Consider the following 25819-nt stretch of genomic DNA (forward strand, 5'->3'; position numbering starts at 1 on the left):
CTGAGACCACTATCTAGGAGGAAGATCTTTCCAGAGAACTAATTATTCATTATTATTGTTATTTATTTTATTCAATTTTTAGCCCTCCCTCCCCGCAGACAGGCTCCAGGCGGGTTATATTAGATATAAAATACAATATAAGATCACAATAAAATCAGATAATCAAAATGCACAATAAAATGTACATCTTGCAATCCCCAAAATAGTCATCCTCATCTTTAGCATCTACCCCTATTAATAGTGCATGGGGGGGGGGAGAAAGGGAAGGGAAGGAGGGGGCAGCATTTGAATTGGATGGATTCATAAGGGGGGGTCAAGATAATAACAGCACCCCCTTTCAAACAAGAGACTGGTAGGAAGGCTCACCAGATAGCACAGAACAGCCTCAACCATATGCCTGGTGGAACATCTCTGTTTTACAGGCCTGCCACAAAGATTAGAAGGTCTTGGCAGTCCCAAGTGTCCACAGAGAGTCCCACCAGGTTGGAGCCAGGACAGAAAAGGTCCTGGGTCTGGTCAAGGCCAACTGAGCCTCCCTGGGGTCAGGGACCACTAGTAATTGTTTATCAGCAGATCTAAATGCTCTCCAGGGTACATATGGTGAGAGGTGGTCCCACAGGTATGCTGGTCCCAGTATGCTTAGGAATTCCACAGAAAGCCAGTGTAGCTGTTGCAAGATGGGAGTAATATGTGCCCTATATGGGATTCCAGTCAAGTCACGTTCAGCAGCATTCTGGACCCATTGCAGTTTTCAGGTCACACCCAGAGGAAGCCCAGCATAGGGCAAGTTGCAGTAGTCCAATCTGCAGGTGACTGTTGCATGGATCACTGTCGTTAGTTCATGGGTCAAACGGTAGGGGGCAATAGGTGCCTCCCAAATGAACCTGTCTGCCTCCAGACCCACTGTGATTCCCCTTAAAACTCCAAGTACGAGGAAGACAACAAGTCTGTTCTGAAGCCTGTAGCAGGGAATAATTATATGCTATCTTTTTGCCTGATGACAGGATTCTAAGGCAGCTTATGATGAGAGAAAATTGAGATGCAAATAAAACATTTTTATTTCTTAGGTGGGGGGCACTGTAATGTGAAATACCCTTAAATGTTTCTGGCATGCACCATACTTGCTATGCAAGGGATGTTGGATGGCACTTTGTACTCACTGGCAATCAGGCCGGGCTGAGCAGACTGATGGGAATGAGGCAAAGGCTAAGGCCTCCATCACCGCCAGAGTCCATGTTCTTGATTTGTATCTGCAGGAAGGGTAGAGGTTTTATGTTTCTAATGCAACAGTAGATACACACAAAGATACATTCACATTTCACACACTTAGGTGACATATGAGAGATCCATGATGAAGAAGGGCCAGATGCTTCTATGTGAAAAAGAACTGCTGATTGCATATCTGAGTTCTCTCAACATCTTAATCCTGTCTAAAAGCTGCTGTGTATTCGGGTGAGAAGACAAGCAACATTCAGGGCCAAATTGTGTATTCCCCATGTACACAGTTCTGCCCCTTCTCATGCAAAAAGGGTGGATTAAAAAAAACTCATAGGAAAGGGTAAAAACCTTGTCTTGTATCTCACCTTACCCCAGATGGTAAGATTTTTCTCCCAGCCAGCTAGCATCCAGTATTAAAGCCTAGCTGGGAGAAAAAAAATATTCATCAGGTACCATAGTGCAGCAAAGTAAGATCTGAAAGGTGTTGAGGTTTAACCTCACTCCACCTGCACATACTTTTTTGTTTAAAAGTTCTCTCTAGCTACCCCATTTGAAGTTACCATAAAAGAAAAAAACCCTCACATATCAAGTGTGCAAATGGGAAACAGAGGTCACAGGAAGAAAACGTGTGTCCTATTGAAACAAAAAGAAACAAAGAATAAAGTAAAAATGCCATTTCAATAACTTCATTAAATAAAACTACTCAAAATTTCTGTGCCAAACCCTCTCTTTCGACAAATGCATGTTCTAGTGAACTGTCTGGACAGCTCCTCTGCTATTCAACATTCTGTTTTTTAGGGTCCTTTGATCTCCTGCTAGTTCCCCAGCATCCATGGACAGCTCCTTTGCTGATAAGAGTTTGGCTGTCAGCCTGTAACCCTAACTGACTGGGCTAGACTGCATCCTGCTGTATTGAAATAGGACACAAAGCACAGTATATGTGGGTGTGGAAGGCTCTAACTTCTAGTACTTTAAAAAAACTTTCCAGGGCAACAGAGCAACAGACATTCTCTTTGAAAAAGATTTAATGGTGCATTGAACCATTTCCTGGACTGGATAGTTCTCGCAATGGAGAGAAGTGTGCAGTGACATCTCACGTGGATTTATATTGAGACCAGAGCTATTGAATTTGTTAATAACTGATTTCACATTGGAACTGAGCAGTGTAGTAGCCAAGTTTGTAGGCGATAGCAAATTATTTGATGATAGAGAGTGCCCTCAAGTCAAAGGTGACTTATGGCAACCCTGGTGGGGTTCTCATGGCAAGATACTAACAGAGGTGGTTTGCGATTGCCTGCCTCTGCAACCCTGGTCTTCACTGGAGGTCTCCCATCCAGTTAATAAGCAAGGCCAACCCTGATTAGCTTTTGAGATCTAACAAGATCAGGCTCACCTGGGCTATATGAGAGATATGATAGAGATTTTAAAAACTATGTATGGGTTGGAGAAAGTGGATAGAGGGAGTGTTTCTCACTTTCCATAACACTGGAACTCAGGGGCAGCCAGTGAAATCGTTGGAAAATAGGTTCAGAACAAACAAAAGGAAATACTTCTTTACTCAACAACTAATTAAGCCATGGAATTCACTGCCGGGGGGTGGGGGTAGTGATATCCACTAGCATAAACAGCAGCAGAGGGCCTTGGCGTTTATGCCCCGTGTGCACCATTGTGTGAAACAGGATGCAGGACTAGATGGAGCACTGATCTCATCTAGCAGGCTCTTCTTGTCCTTATGTTCCTTGAATATTATGGAGTTATAGTGAAGTGCTCGATTCCTTGTAATCTGACTTTTAAAATTTTCTTGCTGTTATGATGTACTACTGCAGGTACATTGTGTGGCCAAGTCATACATAGATAAATACAAATGGTATAAGTTGGGGTGGGGGGGATGCCAGAACTAACTTAAACTATAATTATCTTGCACATAATCATCGTGTCTATAACAGGCATTTATGTCAATACAATTTACAGCAATTTCTGTAAGCCTGGATTCAATAACAGCTTAACTGAAAGTTGTTCTTGGAGCTCACAATTAGTGCAACTACTTCCACATGAGAGGCCAAGTTTCTAACAGAAAAGTTGTAAGAAGGTTTAAAAAAAATATAAAGTTCCTGTGCAGTCTTCAGCTGAAGCATTGGAAAGACTTTCACAAAATAAAGTAGGTCCCATCACATACTATTTTTAAGTAGAGATGGGCACGAACAGCAATATGAACAAAAAAAAAGCTACGAACAGCCCAACCTGCTGTTCGAGAACAAGCTGTTCGTGAGGCCCCATTCTAAACGAACAGGTAGTCGTTGCAAGCCTCATTCGTTGCTGTTCGTAAAGAAGACAGTCTGGCACCTGCAATCAATTCCCTTAGCAACGTAGGCAGGGATTCTCTGAACTCTGTCTGAACTCCTCCTGTTGTCCTGGAAACCCCAATCTAAGCCCAATTTAGTTTGATAGGCAGGTCTTCCTTACAAGTGTGTAGTTCCAAATTTGTTACAAGAGAGCAAAGTCCATGGGGGAGGGGGGCTCCCAGCTCTGGCTTAGTTTGCAGACAGTGGAGAGGGAGAGACAGCTGTTGTTGGCATTTTGATAGAGAGACAGGGAGAATGCGTTGGAGCTTGAATTTTCTTTGTGTGCGGTGGGATATGGATCTACCCCTTCAAGTTCCAGGGCTGCTGCCAGGCTCTGGGGTCAAGCTATTATTTACTATTGGTATCTTTCCTGCAGCCTGCTCAGGTAGGGTTTCTGGGAGTGGTGCGGTAGGAATCTACCCACTCTCAGGTTCCAGGGCTGCTGCCAGGCTCTTGGGCCAAGCTATTATTTATTATTGGTACCTTTCCTGGTGCCTGCTCAGGTCAGGTTTCTGGAAGTGGTGCAGTAGGGATCTTAACAAAACTTGGATGATGGCTGGAGGAGAGCCTGCTGGCCCCTATGAACAGCCAACCACGAACATGTTCGTGAACAGGGCCATGTTCGTGGCTGTTCGTGAGTCCCTGTTCATGGATGGCAACGAACAATGAACATCATGTTCATTTTTTTCTGTTCGTGCCCATCTCTATTTTTAAGATATAAACAGTATTTTCCAGACGTTTGATTCTCACAGAACAAATTTTTTATTTGTTTTCGTTCATGATGATAAGTACGTATTTTTTCAGTCAGTTCCCAGAACAACAGTTAAACAACCCCCTTCACTACAGGATATCCCAGCTGACAGTGCCTCCTGGGATTGGACCCCCCCCCCTTGCTCCATCAGTGAGGGCTAAGAGAAAGGACCGTGCTTTCTGGGCTTGGTGACATTTCAGGGATTCCCTTACACGTCTGCTGTAATGCAGGCTACATCAGGCAATCCAGTGCTTATTTAATCAGTCCTTCAGCAGAATATCAGTGCCCCTTCATTGGCAGAGAAAGTGGAAATCAATACTGAGGGGAGAAACTCCCCACACTGAATATCATACAGTGTTGGACAAGACCCTAGTCTAATGTTTCTGGGCCCAGTACAAACTTTTAGCTCACACTGACAAGCCCTAAACGCAATCCTTACCATTTATGATGTCTCCATGCAAAAAACCCCTATATAATTCTAAAACAACAGGAATAGCATGTTGTGCTGATCAAATTGCAACTTGAGCTTTTCAAAGAATAACTGGGGAATGGCTCATGTATGTAGCTGAATGAGATAACAGAAATGGTAATTTTAACATTTATTTTTATGCAGTGAAATGTTTATATTACACCTTTCCTCTTAGATCTTAGCAGCTGTAACACTTTTAACAATGTTTTTGAATGTTGCTCCATGTAAGCTGGGGCTCTCAGCCTTGCTGAATCTATAGCCATTTTTGAAATGTTGAGAGTATGTAGTGGGCACTATCACAAAATGGCTTCCACAAGGCTGGGACCAATCACAGCATGCAAGAGGTCCCACAAAATGCTGGGATTTTCCAAGCTAAATGTCCTCCTATGACTGATGCAGTGGCTTCTGAGCAGGCACCTCTTGCAGAAAAAAGGACACCTCATGGACTCTTCTGAAGTACTTCCTTCACTGAAGAGATAGATCAGTTTTTTGCCCTGAGGAAGAAATACTGTTCGCTCCTGTTTCCAAACAATGGAGAAATTTTAGTAGTGGCCACAAAGAGAGGTTTCTAAGCCCAGAGTCATAAGAAAGTCATGTCCATAGCCAGACTGACAGCTATGACACCTTCCCCCCACTCGCCCTTTGTTATGAACACTTTACTAGTCAGTCAACTGGTAAGGAGTGAGCTATATTTTTCTGTTCCATTCAAGACCCTTTGGATTTTATCCTCAACATTCAAAAAGGAAGTGGGCATTTGGAAATCCATTGGAAGTATCACAGTATCCCCAAGAACCTTGTTGGAGATCACTGATATAAACTATTCTCTGTATTTAAAGAAGTACATTGTGCAGAATTAAGCTTGTCCATTACATGCTGTGTTAATTTTCAATTTAGGAGGAGGTTTTTTTAAAATATAAGCACTAAAAAAATGTGACCCCCCCCCTCCATTCCCACACTACTACCCTCTGAAGTCCTGCTCCCTAGGTCCCACCATGTTCTGGTATATGTGTAGACCAGCACAAAAGACGGAGAACGTCAGCTCCGTCTTCAATGGGAAAATCATGTCTGCGGTTTCTTAGCAGCTCTAGAAGATGATGTAATCTTGGAACAGGTTCTTTTTTATAGAGGTGTAGCTCCAGATTTTGAGAGCTCTAGGAAGGAAAAAAAACTTACTGTGGATTTCCTACCACCACCACCCATAGGCCTGTTACTGACAGGGGAAAATCTCTCTCTGTATACATTCCTTCTGTGTACAGATATGATGGAAACATTCACTCCATCTCTCACACATATTTTTTGCATACACCATAGGCAAGATTTAGATTCTTTGTCTTACACACTCACAGGCAGGAAAGCCTCAGCCTTAACAACTGGACTTACTCCTCTTCTGTGACTGAGAGCCTTCAACAGACATTGTCCTTTTCTCCTATGCAGTAGACCAGGTAGGTTGAACCAGGCGGGTCTGACAAGCAAGTTGTGCAGGGAGTGAGGTTGACAGGCAATCAGACCGAAGTATTTTGGGGGAGGGGTCAGGCACCAACACTACTGAGAAGGTCAAAGAAATCTACTTTACCATTACCTAAAGCATGCAAATTGCAGTCATCAGCACTATGGGCAGTCAGCAGTACAGGCACCTAGGCTGTTGTAAACTTTATTTACGCCCCACCCTCATCATTCTCATCTCCTCCATTTTCTCCTCATAACAATCCTGTGAGGTAGGTTAGGCTGAGAGTGTGTAACTGGCAAAGGTCACTCACAAAGCATCTATGGCAGAGTTGGGATTCAAAACTGGGTCTCCCAGGTCCTAGTCTGATGCTCTAACCATTACACTCAGGCTCTGCAGGTCTCATAGACAGAGCACTTGATTGAGTCAGCACAGAAGAAGGTAACCTGGCTACTGGCTCTTGAGGTTGCTCAGTAACAAGCCCAGACTGAAAAAAAACCACACAGGCACATCTTGCTGCTGGACTACGTATGGACTTGCATATCTTTGCATGTCACTCCCCCACCAATAAAAATAAGGTATGTTTTAATTTGCACTGGCTTAGGGAAGTGTGGGTGGTGGCAGGCATTCTGACAGTGCATGAGGCCCAGCTGGTATCTGACTTTATGAACTGCTGATGTTTGCTTTATATTTTATATAGGTATATATAATGTGTGTATCTTGATTCCAATGATGTAAATAGCAACATTCTTATTTATTTCAGTGGATCAGGGATACATACCAAAATTTAAAAAGACACTACATTTTTTTTTACTTTGCAAAATGTATCTGTTGTGGAAGTCTTAGGTGGAGTCACTGGAGCAGTCGTGCAAAGCTTAATTTTTTATGATAATGACAGTAACCCATACCCTGGTCCTTCTTTACAGATAACAAGATTGTCTCCCATTTGCTGGTGGCTGAACCAGAGAAGATCTATGCTATGCCTGATCCCACTGTGCCAGACAGTGATATTAAAGCCCTCACCACTCTTTGTGACCTGGCGGATAGAGAACTGGTGGTCATCATTGGATGGGCTAAACATATTCCAGGTATGTATAAAGGATATTTGTTTAATATAGTTTATTTGATTTTTGACTTGGTGTCAATTCAATGACTTCTATTTGATAAAAATCATGACTTGGGTTAATTTTACTATGGTGAAACACAGTTACTTTTTCTTCTATGTTTAGCTTTACTTAAAGATTCTTATGATTGTTATAGATGCAGAGGAGTTAGCCGTGTTAGTCTGTGGTAGCAAAATCAAAAAGAGTCCAGTAGCACTTTTAAGACTAACCAATTTTTATGATTGTTATAACACCTTTTTGGATGAGAGGAAGAGAACTTGTGTAGCACATACTTAGGTACGTTTAAACTCCATTGAATTAAGAGGAACTTCAGCACAATTAAATATACCTTGGTTCACAGCACACATTATATTTATTTCCAGTAGAGGATGATGCTTTCAACCTCATTATGTAAATCTAATCTTTTCATGAAAATTAGTTGAGTTCACGATTCATGAATAGATACTTTCTTGCCTCTCTTCTGCTTTATGATGGCTGGCCAGTGCTAAAGAGAAATTTCCTAACTTCTTGAAGTCAGAACCTCAAACCTTTACAGCTTTCTTCTCTGGAACAAGATGTTTCTAGGAGAAAGATGACTACTGGCTAAAAATTGCTGGAATGCTTGCAAATCCTTGCATTCATGATCACCAGAGCACAAAAAACACCGTTCCCATGCCTCATATATGTGATGCTCTGTACAAACCTCCTTCCTCTGTACCAGGGACAAAATATGTTTGCTAGTTTACAGGAATCAAGCACATTGAAATTAACTTTGGGTTGGCTCCAAAGAAAATTTTCTTCTAGTGGAAAGGGGGATGGGGGGGGTCCCTATTCCATTGAAGTCTCCCTCTTCACCTCCCATGCTGTCAGCAAAAATTGCAGCTCACACACTTTTGCTGGTATCAATGCCTTAAACCAGCAGCAAACAAATTTTGAATTCAACCTATTGTTAGCTAGGGTATTCTACAGTAACCGATTTTTGTGTAACTTATGCTGAATGCCTGGCAAATTATTGTACTAAGTGGGAGCTAGTACAAACTTGTCCGAAGAATAAAGGCAGGTGTATAAATAATATAAAGAAATTGATAGAAAAAGTTAAGTGTGTTAATTGTTTCTTTTCTGTACTTTTCTGTATTTATACACCTGCCTTTCTTCCAGCACAGTTAGAACATAAGGCAAGTAACAACATGAAAATTACAATAAAATGAACCCTAAAAACATCCTTAAAACAATAAACAGCCAAGCAGCAGGATCCTAATCCTAAGTAATCTTAATATTACACCCAAAGAGCTAGTCAAACAATGTAAAATGCCTTCATCATCAGTAATACAGTTTTGCAGCCTCTTCTAAAGGAGGAGCAACACCCCAAAAAGCCTGTTAGGCAGACAAAAGTTGCTACAGGAGGGGTGCGCCATCAAATATGTTGTGAATGACTTTAAAGTCGAGCATCAGCACCTGTAACTGGGTCTGGAAACAAATTGGACCAGTGAAGGGAACTCAGGATATATAATAATAAACATAATAAATAGGACACCATATCCTTGCTAATTGTAATTTCCAATAGAGGTGGGCACAATACGAAAAAAATTACCGATCAAGCTGATTGGGGATCGGCGCCGGCGACGCCTCCAAATCACCGATCCACACCGATCATTTCCCGTTTCCGATCCAAAGCAGAGGGGCGCCCCGATGTTCCCAGCTATGTGGGAAGGTGGGTGGTGGCGGCGACCACCGGGCCCGCCGGGCATGGGGAGGCGACGTTCACACACACGCACACACTTAGAGCAGGGGGGGAGTTTTTAACCTGGCGACAAGCCGCCTCCCCTCAGGGAGGGGATGTTCTCACACGCACACACACGCACACACACACTTAGAGCAAGGGGGGAAAGTTTTTAACCCGGTGACGAGCCGCCTCCCCTCAGAGAGGGGATGTTCACACACACACACACACACACACACACACACACACACACACACACACACACACACACACACACACTTAGAGCAGAGGGGGGGGAGTTTTTAACCCATCCCTGCCTCTCCAAATAGAGAGAGAGAGACACCCCATCAACATGTTTCAGCCAGCTTTTAAAAAAAAGCAGGGACAGAATCCTCCATTCCTCCCCACCCGATTTTAAAAGCAAGCAGCCAGTCTTCCAAAAGCATATTTTAAACACACACACAGAGCCGTGAATGAGGTTTTCCCACAAAATCCAGTGTTTTAAAGCAGGTTAAAAACAGAGAGTGACAGACAGAAAAACAGCCATTCCTCCTACAAAGCCCCATTTTTTTTAAAAGCAAAAAACGTTTGGAGTGCCCATGGCTACAAAACACCCCCTTCCCCCTCCCTTCCCTGGCTGTCTTCTCCCAACTGGTGAGTGCGTTGCTGCTCCGTGGTTGGAAGGAAGCCCTGCTGATCAAGGAAAGCTGGGCTTCCATTCGGGTTTCCAGGGCAACAGAAGGAGGACAAACTCAGCTTGGGCATTCCCCTGGCTCCATTGCCAGGGGAATAGATTGCTGGTGCCAGAGTGACTGGATCCCCGATCAGATACCGATCGTCCAATCAAGCCCCGATCAAGCCCCCCCCCCGACTGCTGGATCGGTCGCCGTGGACGGCACCGATCTGCCGGGTCCCAATCGCGCGAACACCATTATCATGGGTATTTTTCTATCATAATGCTGATCGTGCCCATCTCTAATTTCCAAGTTGTTTTCAAGGGCAACCCCCCCATAGACCATGTTACAATAATTGAGCCTTAAGGGTACTCTAGTACAGCCAGGCAAGCTTCTGTGGCACAGACACTTTGAGCCAAGATGAAAAGTCAGGTGCAAATATTTTAATTATATATATATATATATATATATATATATATATATATATATATATATATATATATATATATATATATATATATATATATATATATATATATATATATATATATATATATTCATTTTTCTAACAAGTTTGCCTGCTTCCTAGTAGGAGATCAGGGTCAAGCAAGACTCCTAAGCTCTGCCCAGAATCCTTTACGGAGAACTTCCAAACTCTCTTTTAAGTCAGTGACCTCTGTGACCAGCATCACCACTGTCTTGTCTTATACATTACGTCTTGAGGCAACACATACACACACTCACTCACTTCTTCCCTCTTCCTAGGGTTACCAGTCCTCCAGTGGGAGCAGAAGATTCCCCGCTCCCAGCCTCTGCCCCCTCGCCACCACTCACCTGGCCAGCAGGAGGGAAAGCATGGGGAATGGACCCAGGAGCACGGGGGAGTGTACTCTAGAGCTCTTTCTTGTTGTGCTGGAAATAACATCATTCCTGATGTGACAAGGAAGGGAAGGCCCCCACGTGGGGCTGATTTGATGAAAATCTGTCGAGTTCCCCCTTCCTCTCTTCATGTCAGATTTGGAATATGTTTTAACTGCAGTACTGAGAAGACTGCATGGATATTTCAGACTCCCCTCTTAACTGCTTTTTGAGTTAATAGACAAGGCAGTTTGCAGAGCTGTCAGTTTGCTTCCTTTCAGTGATATTAAATTCTGAAGAAGAAGAATGAAATAACCTGTTCATGCTGTAATGAGATGAAAGGCTACATTTGTACATTTCACTCAGTTTGGATTTGTGCTGGCATTGTTGTATCCTAAAATAGCTAGCATTTTAGGCAGCTATTAGCTATGGGTGCAGCTGTATCTTAATGTTTTTAGACAATACAATCATTCTTGTTGATCACATGACAAATATAATGTGTGGTAGGAACCTGAAACCCAAGTTTTGACTTTTTCCAACCAATATGTAATATTCAGTCCTTTCTCTCCCTGTCCCTCAGCTCTTCTGTGCCCCACTCAATAACTAAGTGCTTGGTTGCACTGCCTGCTAAAGCCCCAATGGATTTCCAATGAACTTTGGAGGGACACAATGGATTATGAGGCCTGATTTAAACATGACTTTTGGTGGGCAAGAAAAACACATGCATGTACATGCCTCATGCCTTGTTAAAACTTGGTTGCCTTGCGCAGTGTCTAAAGAAGTATTTTAAATGTACTATATATTATAAGAAAAAAAATCAAGACAAATCTGTGCTGGCTGACATGAACAGCAGACATGAGGAGAAGATGATGTTTTAATCTTAAGAGATTGACAAGCCATTTAGCCACTGTCCGTTGGTTCATCAGTCAATATATGATCAACATATATTATATAAATGAGTCAGCACATATAAAATAGTTTGGTGTGTCACCTTCCTTCTCAGACTGCAGTTTCATTTTGTTTTTTAAAGTTTTCATCAGTGCTGGCTTAACCTTTTCGGAACAGGCATTGTCTCTTTCAGTGAATTTGAACAATGTAAAGCACAAATCTGACTGATTCTAATTACTTCCTCAAACCAAATAATAAACAATCAATAAGTATCTAAATCATAATTTGTTTAGAAAGGAGGACAGTTGACACACATTCTGAACTGTGTGCCCATAAAAAATATAGTTGTTCAGAGTTGAATCACAAATGGCTTATAAACGAGCTTTTGAATCATGAGCAATGTTTTTCTGGTACAGTTAACTTATTTCTGTCTCCTTAAACTAGTTTGTCTTTATGCTTTGAATGCTACAGTAATTTCTTTAATCAAATTGATGGAAGTCCTTTTCCCAGCCCACACTGAAACCAATTTATTGGTCATGATACGCCAGCTATGTTACTAACAGTCGTAACGAACTGTCAGGCAATATCGCAGTGAAGCTAATTTGAAGTCATTAGGTGTGCAGCGTTCAGGCAACAATTTGTTACAGTGGTTAGGAACACAGCTGACATTTCTGAATGGCTTTGTTCAGAGCAGGTCTAGATGAGCCCAAGCAAATTGTAAACTAATTTAAACATCACTCTGCATTATACTAGCTACTTTGTCTTACACTGGTTGCTAATAAAGCACCTCAGATTAAGTCAAAGCTAGTTAAATAGGTGAGTTTGAGTTTCATCTCTGGACAATGCCTGCATCAGTCTTACCAATCTGGGGGCAGTCGCCCTAGAAGTCGGTCAATAATGCATCATGGTGATTGCCAAAGATCTTTTATCAGTTTGATTTGTGTTGTGAATATCTGGCATAGGCTTGGGTGTGGAAGAAACAGGGTAGTCAAGAGAGAATAAAACAATGGTTCCATGCCTGTTAGCAAAGGAAACTATGTTGGGTGCTTTATGCCAGCAATCTGAATTATTCTTCTGGAATCAGAAGCGATGATGAGCTGTTGAAGAAAACATTAGATAAATTCAAACCCTGGGTTATTACTCTATGTAATGTTTGGAACCTTACATAGCAGCTAACTGCGTCCGTTTGGTGGAAGGGTTAGGACGACTGAACTGAGCCTTTTAAACCTTTTAAAATATTAACCTGCTTGGATAAACAGTTTTACTTATTGTTTGGTACTGGGTCACAAAATACCAAATGCAGAATGGTTGAATACAAATGGAGATGAACTTGCTCTTAAAGTGTTTGTTTAGATTGATTTTGGATGCCGGAACATGACTGCCAAATCAAAGCTGATGACTGGCATTAATATAAATCCATTACAGTAGAGCTATCTTGCATTTCAGAGAGATCCAAATTATGTTGGGTTTTTATATTTCAAAATAAATGAACCATTTTGGTTTTCAGTAGCCATTGGTGCCACTTGAAATCTGTTTTGCACCTAGCACCGTCTAATCAAATTAAATCTGCAACATCTCCTGAACTGTAAAACTCTGCAGGCTGCAGTTCTGGGGCTTTTTTTCTCTGTCTTCCACCTCATCATATTTTAAATATCTGGCCTGTAAAGAAATAAGGAGAGAACTAGAATACTTGTTCACTACTTCATGGTATTTGTACTTGGGTTAACCAAGTGCACTGGGCTGCCCAGGATTTAGGTTTATTTTCCAATGGACCTACACAATTATCTGCAGTCAACTCTTCAGTTCTTGCAATTGTCAACAATGTAGTGTTATACAGAGGAAAAATAAAGAAGTATACACCTTGGCAAAATATATTCTTAGTGGTTTAAATGTGTATTCATCAATAAAGGTATTCTGATTTAGTTGATACTTTTGCATAAATCCTGGCACTGTAAATATTTTCCAAAACATTCCTCCATTGGTTTTAAAATCTACTCTAACTAAACTACTAACTTCCAATACAGATAATAAATTCAGACATAATTTCACTGAAACTGCTTTTTTCTTAATGTCTTTTGTTAGTTGAGTGATTAATGGTCTTATACTTTTTGTTTGTAACTAGTAAATTTCCAGACCTTGAATTCAGTACAGCTTATATTTGAAACTGATTTTTAGTCTGTTAAATAAACTAACTAATGAGAAATTTTGAATTAGAAATCAGTTCTTGGGAGACATGCTCTTATACACTATGTTCCTAAACTATTTCCTCTTAGATCACAAGTTTGGAATCTCTCCTTAAAATTTTGAATTATCCTTGACAGTTTATTATTCACTTTTATGAAATTCGATTAACATTGCTATGCTGTTGTAGACATTCTTTACAATAAGCATGTAGTGAATAGAAAAGTATGGAAACCTACAGAAAAGGAATTATTGAAAAAAGAAATAAGTATATATTCATTGTCCTTTTGGAAAGGCTTTATCAGTAAATAGAATTAGCCTAGTTGCATTAATAAATCAAACAAATGAAAAGTGTTGTTGTGAAACGTGACCACATCTTATCTGCAGAAGAAAACGATCACAGTGGCATTAGGGAATTCTTGACTTTAGTTACAGGAGCGTAAAGGCACAAGAACAGATGATGGTGCCCTAATAGCCCTTTTTAAGAATGACAGGGCCCCACCATTAGCATCCTTTTATATCCTTGGAAATTGCTCATGCCTCGCTTTTCTGGTTCCTATCTGCCTGACTCTTTTTTATTTCTCTTTCAATTTCATCCGCGCTCGGATAAGCGCATGCTAACACAATATGATTGAGCTGTAAAATGGAACGCTGTCGCCTCTAATCTCTTTTATGTAGATATGGAGGTACTTCCACACTCCACTTCATTCTCTCTCCATTGTTGGCCTTTATAGAATGGGTTGCAGAGTAATGGAAGCTCACACTGCCGAATATTAGAGCTAGGTTTCACAGGGTGTGATAAGAAGATTATCAGCCCAGCAGTCAGATCTATTGTTGTTCTTTCTGTCAGATTAAAATATTCCTATGTTCAGTAACTTTGTTAGTTAAAATACTGCAGGTATTTAGGAAGGTACTAAGTCTGTTTATCTCCAATGAGACAATGCCTTCATTAGCTGACCTAGATAAAGCCAGGAGTTTCATATGCAGAGCCCAACTTTGATTTTGAAAGCATTTGGTGCTCTTATTTTGCATTTTGGAGAGTGTCAGTTTTGCTTTTAGATACCTTAAAAGAATAAAGCCCATTTTTCCATGACAAGAGAGTCTACTGATGTCTGACCACATTTTCAAAGTCACTTAGGTATTGTTTCTGTAATGCAACTGTCTCATTGGCATTCTGCAAAAATGCTCAGTGCTCTCTTTTTACTAAGTGGAAGCAGGAAACATTAAGCTCTTTAAATGGCATAACAGGAAGCTTAAGAGACAAAATGTTCTGTGTCTTTTTGCAGACACAAAATTCATCGACTAGACGAAAGACCTTTGCAGCTTTTTACTCTGATTTTTTGGGGGGTATGAAAACGTTAAATCAGGATTATCATTCAAAATATATTGAAGATATGACAGAACAGAGAAAACTCTAGGAAGTATCTACATGGCTGATTTTTAGTTAAGACTTCTTCATTCTACTGCCTATATAATTTGATATAGTAAATTCATCATGAAACTATTTTACCAAATCAAGTTAGTAATCGGGGAAGGGGATACACATCCACCACCACACTTAGGATGATTCAAGAGAGCTGAGACAAAATTTGTCTGATACCTGTGACCCAACTACTTTTATAGGAGATGGAAAGATTATGTGAGTAAGTCAAGTCATATGTATATAGGAATATAATCTATCTAGCACTGTAATATCTAATGACTAGTAATTACCTTCCAGGTCTCTGGCAGTCAGATTCTAGGTTTTGGCTTTCTAGGATCTTCCAAATGCAAAACATATACTCTATCACCAAACTATGGGCCTTCCATATCTACTTCTATGGACACTAATGAGCTCATGAGCAATACCATTTGCATAGTGGAGAGCATACTCATTTCCAAGTAATAGTTCTACTTACCATGCATAGAACTTCTAAACTAGCCCTTAGCATGCATTACTATTTTTTAATTTCTAAACCAAGTAGCTCTTTGGGATTTAGTTTTCTTACTTGTTTTAATTAATTTTGAGCAATTTATTAGATGATAGCATGTAGCAGAACATGGTTGGGAAATATTCCTAATTTAAACTACTTATTGGCTGGCAGGAAAATCTATAACTGACGCAGCAAGGCAATGACCACACAGTGATCACACTAGCCTGCATAGCAATCCCACTGATATCTCCCAGCCATGAGTAATGTGCCGCTAAGCCCCCTGTGATTGACATACTCCAATGAAGCCAATTACTGATACAGCCTGTGATCATCATGCAGTCACCACCCAAATGCAGAGCATCAAAATGCACGGGGAGAAGAGCAGCCAGGCCATTTACTCTCAAGGAGTCTAGTGGGGCAAGAAGGAGACTAGGAATTAACATACTCCACTGAGTTTGGGTCTGAATCCCCATCAGCAGCCTAGCCCCTTTGGGCCAGGCAGGCACACAGTGGAGGAAATATGCCACAACAGCCACAGCAATCCCACATACTTCTGGCTTACTCAGTTCAGGTGACCACGATGAACTGCCCAAGACTCCTCCCACCAAAGGGTCAGATCTTGGCCAAGCTGCAACATGAGAGCACTAAAGTGTTGCCAGACCAGGGGAATGCAGCCACTGTGGTAGCAGTAAGGAAATACAACTGCATCATTACCAGAGGTGATCTTTTCAGCACCTCCCAATAGCTTACTTGACAAAGACATAGAGTAAGTACAGAGGAGGGATGGGGTGATTACAGCAATCCCAGGTAGAAACTGGAACTTCCCTGCCCTTGCTTACCTTTGGGAAGTATAATAACCTTGCCCTCCTGTTGAGGGAGTCTGGTGTCCACTTTATATCCTGGGATGGAGTACTTGATATTATGGCTCAGACAGCCATCTGCCCCAGGAAAATATACACTCCTCTGTGATCTCTGTCCCAACACCCCCATTCTATGCTCAGAGGCAGAAACCTATATTTTATGTTGACAAATGGGTATAGGAGTGGAGGAGAGGAAAGGAGCCATTTAGCTACCTTGTCAGGAAGAGGGAAGATGAGCTGCTTTTAACATAGCAGCCTGAAGTCTTATAAACCAGTAGTGCTTGACCTGGCATTGGTCAAAGGTGCCTTGGTGGGAAGTAGAGATGGGCACGAACTGAAATACGAACCAAAATTAAGCATGAACCAGACTGGTTTGTGGTTCGCGAACCACTGTTCGTCAGATCCCATTTCTAATGAACCGCCATGAACTTTAGGCTGGTTCTTTTGGTTCATTTTTTGGTTTGTCACTGCAGATAGCCTGGTGCCAATCAATCAGTTTCCTAGGCAACGGGATGGACTTCCTGCAGACCTTCTGCTGACCCGGAAGTGAACTTCTGCTGACCCGGAAGTGACCTTCTGCTGGCCCGGAAGTGATGGTTTTCTGACCTGGTTGTGACTTTTCATGAATGAAACGAACCGGTTCGTGAACCAGGGATGGGGTCATGAAAGTTTGTGGTTCGTGAAATTTGATGAACCACAAAACACATGGTTCGTTTGTTTTCTGGTTCGTGCCCATCTCTAGTGGGAAGTGGGCAACTCAACTCCCAATACAGGGTTGGTCACACAGAATCTTTTCTAGTTGGGAAGGAAAGAGTTTGATTTAAGCTGCCCAAGCCCAAACATGGAATGAGGAGAAATGGAGGTGAATGCATCAATGTGAGAGACCATTTGTTTAAAGTCTTTGTCTTGTGCCCATTTCTCAGAGACAGAAATGCCAAGGGTACACAGCAACTATTGGAACTAAGCAAGTATTCTTTTTGCCTTTTATTCCTAGTTCTCAGTATTACCTGTAGTGTGTCCTGCTACATATTCCCGTGTGTTTGTGCTTTTAGTTTGTACAGAGTATTTGTTAGTAATAAAGATTTTTTTTCTTGTAGAGATCTCAGATTTCAGTTAAACCTCACCCATGCATCTGGCCTTTCATCCACGCAGAGATACCAAACACCCATCCAAGCTAAAGGGATTAGTTGTGCTACAAGGAGAGTGTAATTACATATACATTTAACAAGGGGGTTCAAGTACCCTTCACATCAACACCCCAGGCTCTCAGTTGCTCATAGCGACTGAGGGGGAGGACTGAAGAGATGTAAGATCAAGCCACCTGTAAGGGTTCTGACAAGGACAGTCAACTACTCAAATGCAAGAATGTTTGTTCTCTTCCTTGGCTGTTTCTGCTAAGTGCTCCCTGGGTGGTTCTAATAGCCCTGTGCTGCATGTCTGATTATCTGGGCTATGGGTATTTATTTGTTTGTTTGTTTCAACTTCTATTCCGCCCTTCCTGCCCAGGCAAGCTCAGGGTGGCTTACACTCTATAAAACATTTCAATAAAACTTACGTATAACAATTTAAAACAACAATATCAAACAATATAATATTTTAAAAATACAAAAATACAAAAAGGCAGCACAGAAATAGTCAATCAAACTGCCACCCAACCATCACTTAAAAGTTAATTAAAAAGTTTAGATGGTAGATGCTTCTAGTAAGGAGGGACTCTTTCTCCTCTATTCAGTTGGTGGGGGCCCAGCTCAGCCTCAACCATATACCTGGTGGAACAGCTCCATCCTACAGGCCTGGCAGAAGGATAACAAATCCTGCCAGGCCCTGGTCTCATTAGATAGAGTGTTCCACCAGGTTGGAGCCAGGACCAAAAAGGCCCTGGCTCTGGTCGAGGCCAGGTGGGCCTCCCCGGGGCGAGGGACCATTCATAGTTGTTTTTTTCCTGATCAGCGCATCCTCTGGGGCATATATAGGGAGAGGCGGTCCTGCCAATATGATGGTCGCAGCCCACATAGGGCTTTATAGGTTAGTACCAAAACTTTGTATCTGATTTGGTACTCTGCTAGCAACCAATGCAGCTGGTGCAATACCAGTGTTATATGTGCACTACTAGATACTCCAGTGATGACATGCACCGCTACATTTTGGACCAGCTGCAACTACCAGATCAGACTCAAGGGAAGCCCTGTGTAGAGCGTGTTACAGTAGTCTAACCTAGAGGTTACCATTGCCTGGACCACTGTAGTTAAATCTTGGGTCAAAGATAGGAGGCAAGCTGCCTGGTCTGTCGAAGTTGGAAAAAAGAAGACCTGGCAACTGCTGTGACCTGAGCCTCCATTTTCAAGGAGGCATCAAGAATCACTCCCAGGCTCCTGACTCTCGAAACTGGCATGAAAAATGCCCCATCGAGGGCCGGGAGCTGGAGCCCTGAATCCACACTCCCACGACTCAAGTACAGGATCTCCACCTTCTTGGGGTTTAATTTCAGCTGACTCTGCTTCAACCATCCAGTCATGGCTTCAAAAGCATGCTCCAGGACTTCCGGGGCAGAGCCAGGATAGCCGTCCATCAAGAAGTATAACTGGGTGACATCAGCAGACTGGTGGCATCCAAGTCCGAAGCTTCACACCAGCTGGGTGAGGGGGCACATATAGATATTAAATAGTAATGGGGAGAGTATTGCCCCCTGTGGCACTCCGCATACCAGCCAGTGGCGGGATGACAACTTCTCCCTTCACTATCTTACTGAGCTTTATGGGGGGCTGTGATTAGCTGTTCTGTCAGGGTGTGATTGGCTGCTGACTTAGTATCCTTAGTTGCGCCAGTACTTGGGGAACAGAGTGGGAAGTGGAGGGGAGTGCTTTTCCCTTGCATGGACCCCTAGACAGTTGTTTTGAGATAGGCTCTGGTTTTTGATGTCATAACATTAGTCTGTTGTAGGGTTGCCAGGCCGCTGCCAGCAACCCCTAGGAGAATTTAAGGAGTGGGAACTGGAGCAGTAGCAACTTTCACAGTCTGCTAGGTGCATTTTGTGATTTTCTGATCATGTTATTTGCATTGCATTCACTGCTTCCTTAACACACACTAATGTTTATCCAGATTGACTACTTAGGTGAGCTGAAAAACCAGAGGAAGCAGCAGGACATGGGTGGGATTGCATTAAAATGTATATTACAGCTAAGGGTTGCCAACCTGCAGGTGGGGCCTGGGAATCTTTCAGAATTACAACTGATCTCCAGGTGACAGAGGTCTGTTCCCCTGAAGAAAATGGCAGTTTTGCAGGGTGGACTTATTTCATTATGCCCTGCCGAGTTCCCTCCCCTCTCCAAACATTGCCCTCCTCAGGATCCTTCCCCAAATCTCCTGAAATTTTTCAACCCAGAGTTGGCAACCCAATTCATGAACTCAGCAAATGGCCTTGTGCAAACCACAGCTAACTGACTGTATTGTATTTCTCCCAATTTTATTTATTTTCAGTAAAATAAACCACAAATCTAAATATACAGTTAGAATTCTATTAGAACTAAGGCAAGCTCTCTTGATGTTTGACTCTCAAAAAGAGGGCAGGGCTTTTCAACAAAGTTTCAAAAAGATACTTCTGTTTTGGTGACTCTCCAGAAAAAACAAGTTGTATAGCTGTGCTGCCGCTCCTGGAATTTCAGTCCATCATGACTGATGTACAGATCTGCTGAAGAATGGCGCCTTTAGTTTGTTGTAGAAATCAATGATGAGATGCTGTCAAAATTAGCAATTAAAAATACTGTCACCTTTTGCCAAAGAGAAAATATTCCATAGCAAACCTCACACTATGTTCCTTTAACTGGAACAAAAAGAGTAATTTTTAAATCTCGTGTTCTCAAATATACCCATTTCAAACATTCAGAAAATTCATATTGGTTGGTTCTGCTGTTTTCTTTTTTTCACGGTCTTCACCTTGAATTGTTTCAGATGTTTGCTTACCCTGACACACAAGCAAGTGGCCATTTCCAATAAGATGCTTAAAGGAAAAGCCGTGAGCTATTTTACTTTTAAGAATGTTATCTTTAAGTACGTTACTGCATACAGAAAGATGTGTATGTATGAAATGGAGCACTATGTATATACCAAAATTAACATGGACAAAAATAGAATAATGAACTAGAGGAACCACCTGAAGTTCATCATGTCTTTAATGATGATTTCTTTTTCAAAAGTCTGTTTGTGGACAATAATATTATTGAATGGTTTTAGTTTAAAACATTGAAATTAAATTATGCAATTCCTTCCATAATTTTTACACAATCAGAATTATAAGTGTATATTGATGAAAATTGTCCTTTGTTTTTACAGCATTTCTCTTCTTTTCTGCTGTTTTTCTCCTTCTCAGGCAAACTCTCTTTCCCCCCTAAACACACATGCTTGCGCTCACACACACAACACACTGATGATTGCACTCCCCCCTCCCCGCCCCATGTCCTGCTTTATCTGCCTCAACCAATCTCCAAATGAATGCATGCCTATCATGGCCTTAGCTTTGACACTCTGGATATATTGATTAATAGTTGCCCTAAGCTCCTTTTAGCAAATCAAATTTTCACTTTTAGCAAGGATTTCGCCTCTGATTTATTCAGCAAAGTGAAATGCACTAAATTGACTTTGACATTCAGGGAAAATGGCCGAAAAACAAAGAGGAGAGAAAAGAGATATAAATTGTATGGCAGCTGGAGACTTGAAAAGACTGTTTGTTTTGGTTTGGTTTGGTTTTTAAAGGGAATCTCATTGGCTAACTTGAAAACATATACATTTAACAAGGAATGAGAAACAGCTTGCTAGAACTAGATATATTACGATCCAGGGTTGCATATTTTACATGCCTATGAGAGCAATCCTAAGCAGGTCTACTCAGAAGCAAGCCCAATTTTATTCAATGCACCTTACTCCCACAATTGCAAAATAAAAGTCCAGTGGGATGTTAAAGGACAAACAGCATTTATTTCAATATGAGCCAGCCTGTCTCCATTGCTAACAAAAACATCTGAATGTTAATTTTTCCTCCATTATCTTTAAAGCTGAGAAAGATGCTCCATAATTTTAATAACGAAAGGAATGAGTTTGCAAAAACTGTTCTGCATATACATAGGCCACACAATGCGAATGTTTCTAGCATGTTAAGAACAATGAATTATTAATAAAACAATAGCCTTTAAATCGGTACTAATCTCTATATTACAGATTTCTTTTAAACAGAATGCAGACCTTGAATGTGAAATTTAGATCACATTAGGACTAAAGATCTTTCATTTGAGAGAGACAGTGTGGTATAGTGGGTAGACAGGGGCTTTGGAGACTTAAGTCCAAATCCTTGCTCAGCCATGAAATTCATTGAGGAACGCTGAGTCAGCCCCCTTTTCCCAGTAATCTACACAAAATTGTCGTAAGAAAAAATGACTCTTCCCTCCTCCATGTATTTCACCCTGAGCTGCTCCGACTTCACTTCCTGCTCAAAGGCCTCGAAGAGCTCACGTCTTGCGTTTTTTTAACCCCCTGAGCCTCTCTAAAACCAACACAGTAGGCCCTGCATATTCTATCAAACTTTCCAAACTCTCTTTTCACAAGCTTCATTCCACTTGCGAGAGTTCAGCCATCATGTTGGTTGCCCTGGTAGTAGAACCAGGGTAAGGAAAATGGTGGCCAAACTCTGGCAAAGGAAGGAATCTTTCAAGGGTTCAGTATGCCCTATACAGCATGAATGGCTGGCAGCACTGGTTTTAGAGAAGAATGGAGGCGAAAAGATGAAGCATTCGCTCCTGTGACTTCTAGGCAGGGGTAGAAGTGGCAGCAATACAGAGTCAAGAGAGAGGTTGTTGCCCCATATAACAAGAACAACAACATTCGATTTATATACTGCCCTTCAGGACAACTTAACACCCACTTAAAGCAGTTTACAAAGTATGTTGTTATTATCCTCAAGACAATCACCCTGTGAGGTGATGGGGCTGAGAGAGCTCTGGAAGAGCTGTGACTGACTCGAGGTCACCCAGCTGGCTTCAAGCGGAGGAGTGGGGAATCAAACCTGGTTCTCCGGATTAGAGTCCTGCCACTCTTAACCCCTACAAAAACTGGCTCTATCACCTGAGACAATAGCCTCATCACGCCTCCTGGATGAGTGGGCCGTAGTTCTGCCACAGAATAAGGCTCTAACGATCTTCTGAATGAATTGATGTGAAGTCTTTGCCTTTTACCTAGCTAAACTGATAATTAGCACCTTTCCAGGAGTACGCAGCATCTGAAAAGGGAAAAAAACAGCAAATATTCTTCATACCCTTTGAAAGTTAACAAACATTGTTTTTGAGGGGGGCAGGTTGCAGACTGAGGGTGGTTAAAAAACCAAGCCATGCTGGAAGTAGCCAGAGGTGTCATATTACTGCACAGAACACAAATGAATCCAGAATCCAGTCAAGTCTTTATAGAACCAATTTTAAAAGTGTGATTTGTAAGACAGAGATTCACTTGTAGAGTCATCCTAAATGAATTTACTTACAATTAGATTCCATTGATTGCTGATTGATTTACTTCTGGATACATGCATTTAAGTTAGGATTGGGCTGTCAGTGAGGGGACCAGAGTGTTTACATGCCTGCTTGTGCCACTGAGGGCCAAGCTACAAGTGACGAATGACACTTGAACGGCAAGTGGATTGAGTGGAGGGCAAGTGAACAGGGAGAAATACACTTGCCGTTCAAGTGTCATTCGTCACTTGTAGCTTGGCCCTGAGATTTTTCTGGTTAGATGACTACTCGTTGAGCTAACTCTTCACATTTTCGTTATTAACCCCTACAGAAGTAACCTAATTAGCAAAGGAAAAAGAATCTAAATTGCATCCCATTTCCCTATTTTCCTGTGACTCCTCTCTCCGTTTTTCCTTCTTCATTTGTAAGAAATCTAATAGGGCAGCTGCTGCAGTGACTGACCTCCAAGTTGACCTCAGATTCAAGCAGTGGTGGAATTTTGCAAATGGGAGAGCATCTGGAGTGCCACACAAGATATACCAGGGCATCTCGGGCATTTGCAGACATATTATTTCCTTAAAATCATGCTGTTTCCCACATAATTTAGAGCAATTTTCAGCCATCTTAAATGACTTCTAATTAGGAGAGTGCTATAAAATACCAATTTAAATTGCTGAAACAGTCTTTCAGAGGGACTTCATTTCCCAAACAACTTACACTGTACACTAAATAGATCAAAGAGGGTCAAGGCTGTATAAATGAAAGAAGCTTAAGGAGGGTGAAGTATGCTCACTTCTGGTTATGTGAATTCAGTTTATGGATCTACTGAAGGCCCGATCCTCTTGAACATCTGTGCCAAAGATCAGTTTTAGCAAAAAGTAAAAAGTGCAGTTTCATTAAGGACAATGCGCTGGTACAATAGTCTGCAATTGGTAAGTTTTGCATTGTAGACAGAGGCAGGGCTCTGATGTCTAAACAGCACTGTCCTAAAGGCATTTTGGCCACCACTGGGCCATCTAGATCAATGCAAATGTATACTCTTTATGTATATGTTTTTTTTAAAAATGACCTTTAAGTTATTTACTCTTTACTAGTGTATTGCAAATGCTTCCAAAATGTGGCTGTCATTTCTTATATTAGTAAAGTGGGTGTCCTGTGTATAAATGTGCTAGGTATCAGACTGGACCCAGGAGATGATAAGAATGCATTCTCTGAGAATGTGAGATATCCAGATTTTTTAAAAATAGGTCTATATCTCTCCAAACATTGCTGGGAACAAGGGCCGTACACGTGTGCCATGTGGGATGCTTGGTTGCGATGCACAGGTTTGACCTCTCTGCCTGCGGTGCTCAGAGTCAGGCAGAATGGTATCATCTACTGAAGTAGGCTTCCTCTTGCCCAGTACTTGCTGGATCTGGAGCAGCATAAATGTGATGTTTCCTATTCACTCTTCCTTGCTTTTGGTGGAATGTGTATTTGGGTACACAGCCACATGTGTGAAAACAATGCCTTATAGAGTGCAAGCATCCCCACTTGGATGCCCATCTGGATGTGCATCTTTTCCAGTTGTGGTTTCTTATCAGCACCTGAGCGGATCTCCTCCTAAACTGGACTGGATGGAAAAGTGTTGGTAGAGGGCTAAAAGAGAAAAATGGCCTCCTCTTTGCCCTGCCCTTTCCTCTCCCCCCTGCCCTGTAAACTAGAAAGGTCTACGTTCAAATCTCATCTCAACCATGAATTCATACGATTACCTTGAATCATGCTAAATCGCTCCCCACCATATACAATAATGTTTATTATTATGAGAATAGCAGTAGTATTCTGCCTTTCAGCGCTATTATGAGAGTGGCTGAGATTACCTGAAGCACTTAGGGAAATAGATTCTTAGCATAGTGCATGACTGAAAGAATCATTTCTCAGTCCCCAACCACTAAAACAAATCCAGCATCCTCTTTACCTTAGGTCAACCATGGTTCAGACTACATAACTGTAAAACTAACCAGGTCACAGCTAATCATGTAGTTCTCTGTCCACCAGAAGAGGATGAAGAGAAGTCGTTATTAATGTGAGCCGCATGTTGATGATGCTGTGAATCACAGATAGATAGGATGGGGAAAGAGAAAACCATTTGCTTCAATTGGACTTAGAGCAGACAGGTCTACCTGCATGACTGGGTCAGTCGAATGGATCAGTCTAGTTTCCTGCTGTGCTTTGAAGAGCCTTCTGCTCTCTCTCTGAAAGCTGCAGGCTCTAGATTAGATTAGGATTAATTACCTGAAGTACAAGGCCCATGAGCCATCAGTGTGTTTTGGGTAAGGTACATGCCCTGGCCTGGCTGTTAGTATGGTGAAGGCCAGTATCTGGATGGTAATGCTGAGACATGATCCTGCATGATCAAAGGAGTAGTTTTTTTAAAAGTTCTTTTGTATCAATTGGCCCATATGAGAGCAGTTTGGATCCTGTATCTCATGTTAATAATAAGCTTCTTGTAGATGTTTAGTTCAGGAATGTTTTCTCATCCAGGGAACAATACTAAGCAGGTCTACTCAGAAGTAAATCCCATGTTGTTCAATGGAGCTTAATCTCAGAAAAGTATCCTTAGAATATTCTCAGTTCGGTAGCTGTCTGCAGTAGAGTTGCTATTCCCCCAGTGGGTGTGGGGGATCCCCCACTCCCACCCTTCACTCTTCACCACCACTCACCTGGCCACTGGGTGGGAGGCCTCCTGGGCATGCTTCTGGGGCAGCACAGTGACATCACTCCCAGGAGTAATGTTATCATGCTGTCCTCCAGGCCCCAAACATGACATCATCATGTAGGCCCAGGAGCACACATGCACTTAGAAAGAGTAAGGTGAGTGCCAGGTTCCCCTCTCCCACCAGGAGGGTAAAAGAACCTGGCAACTCTAGT

The 25819-nt window shown here is 41.8% G+C and overlaps 1 protein-coding gene across 1 annotated transcript in view; it reads left to right on the plus strand.

Annotated features, from left to right (window-relative positions):
- The window catches only part of ESRRG (estrogen related receptor gamma), a 273255-nt gene that overhangs the window by 186730 nt on the left and 60706 nt on the right, over positions 1–25819 (plus strand). The window contains exon 5 of the mRNA XM_054997021.1: positions 7151–7312. Within this exon, the coding sequence (XP_054852996.1) occupies positions 7151–7312 (162 nt within the window). The remainder of the gene's footprint in view (positions 1–7150; positions 7313–25819) is intronic.

The sequence above is a fragment of the Eublepharis macularius genome, chromosome 1, assembly GCF_028583425.1.
Source record: "Eublepharis macularius isolate TG4126 chromosome 1, MPM_Emac_v1.0, whole genome shotgun sequence".
Classification (NCBI taxonomy): domain Eukaryota; kingdom Metazoa; phylum Chordata; class Lepidosauria; order Squamata; family Eublepharidae; genus Eublepharis; species Eublepharis macularius.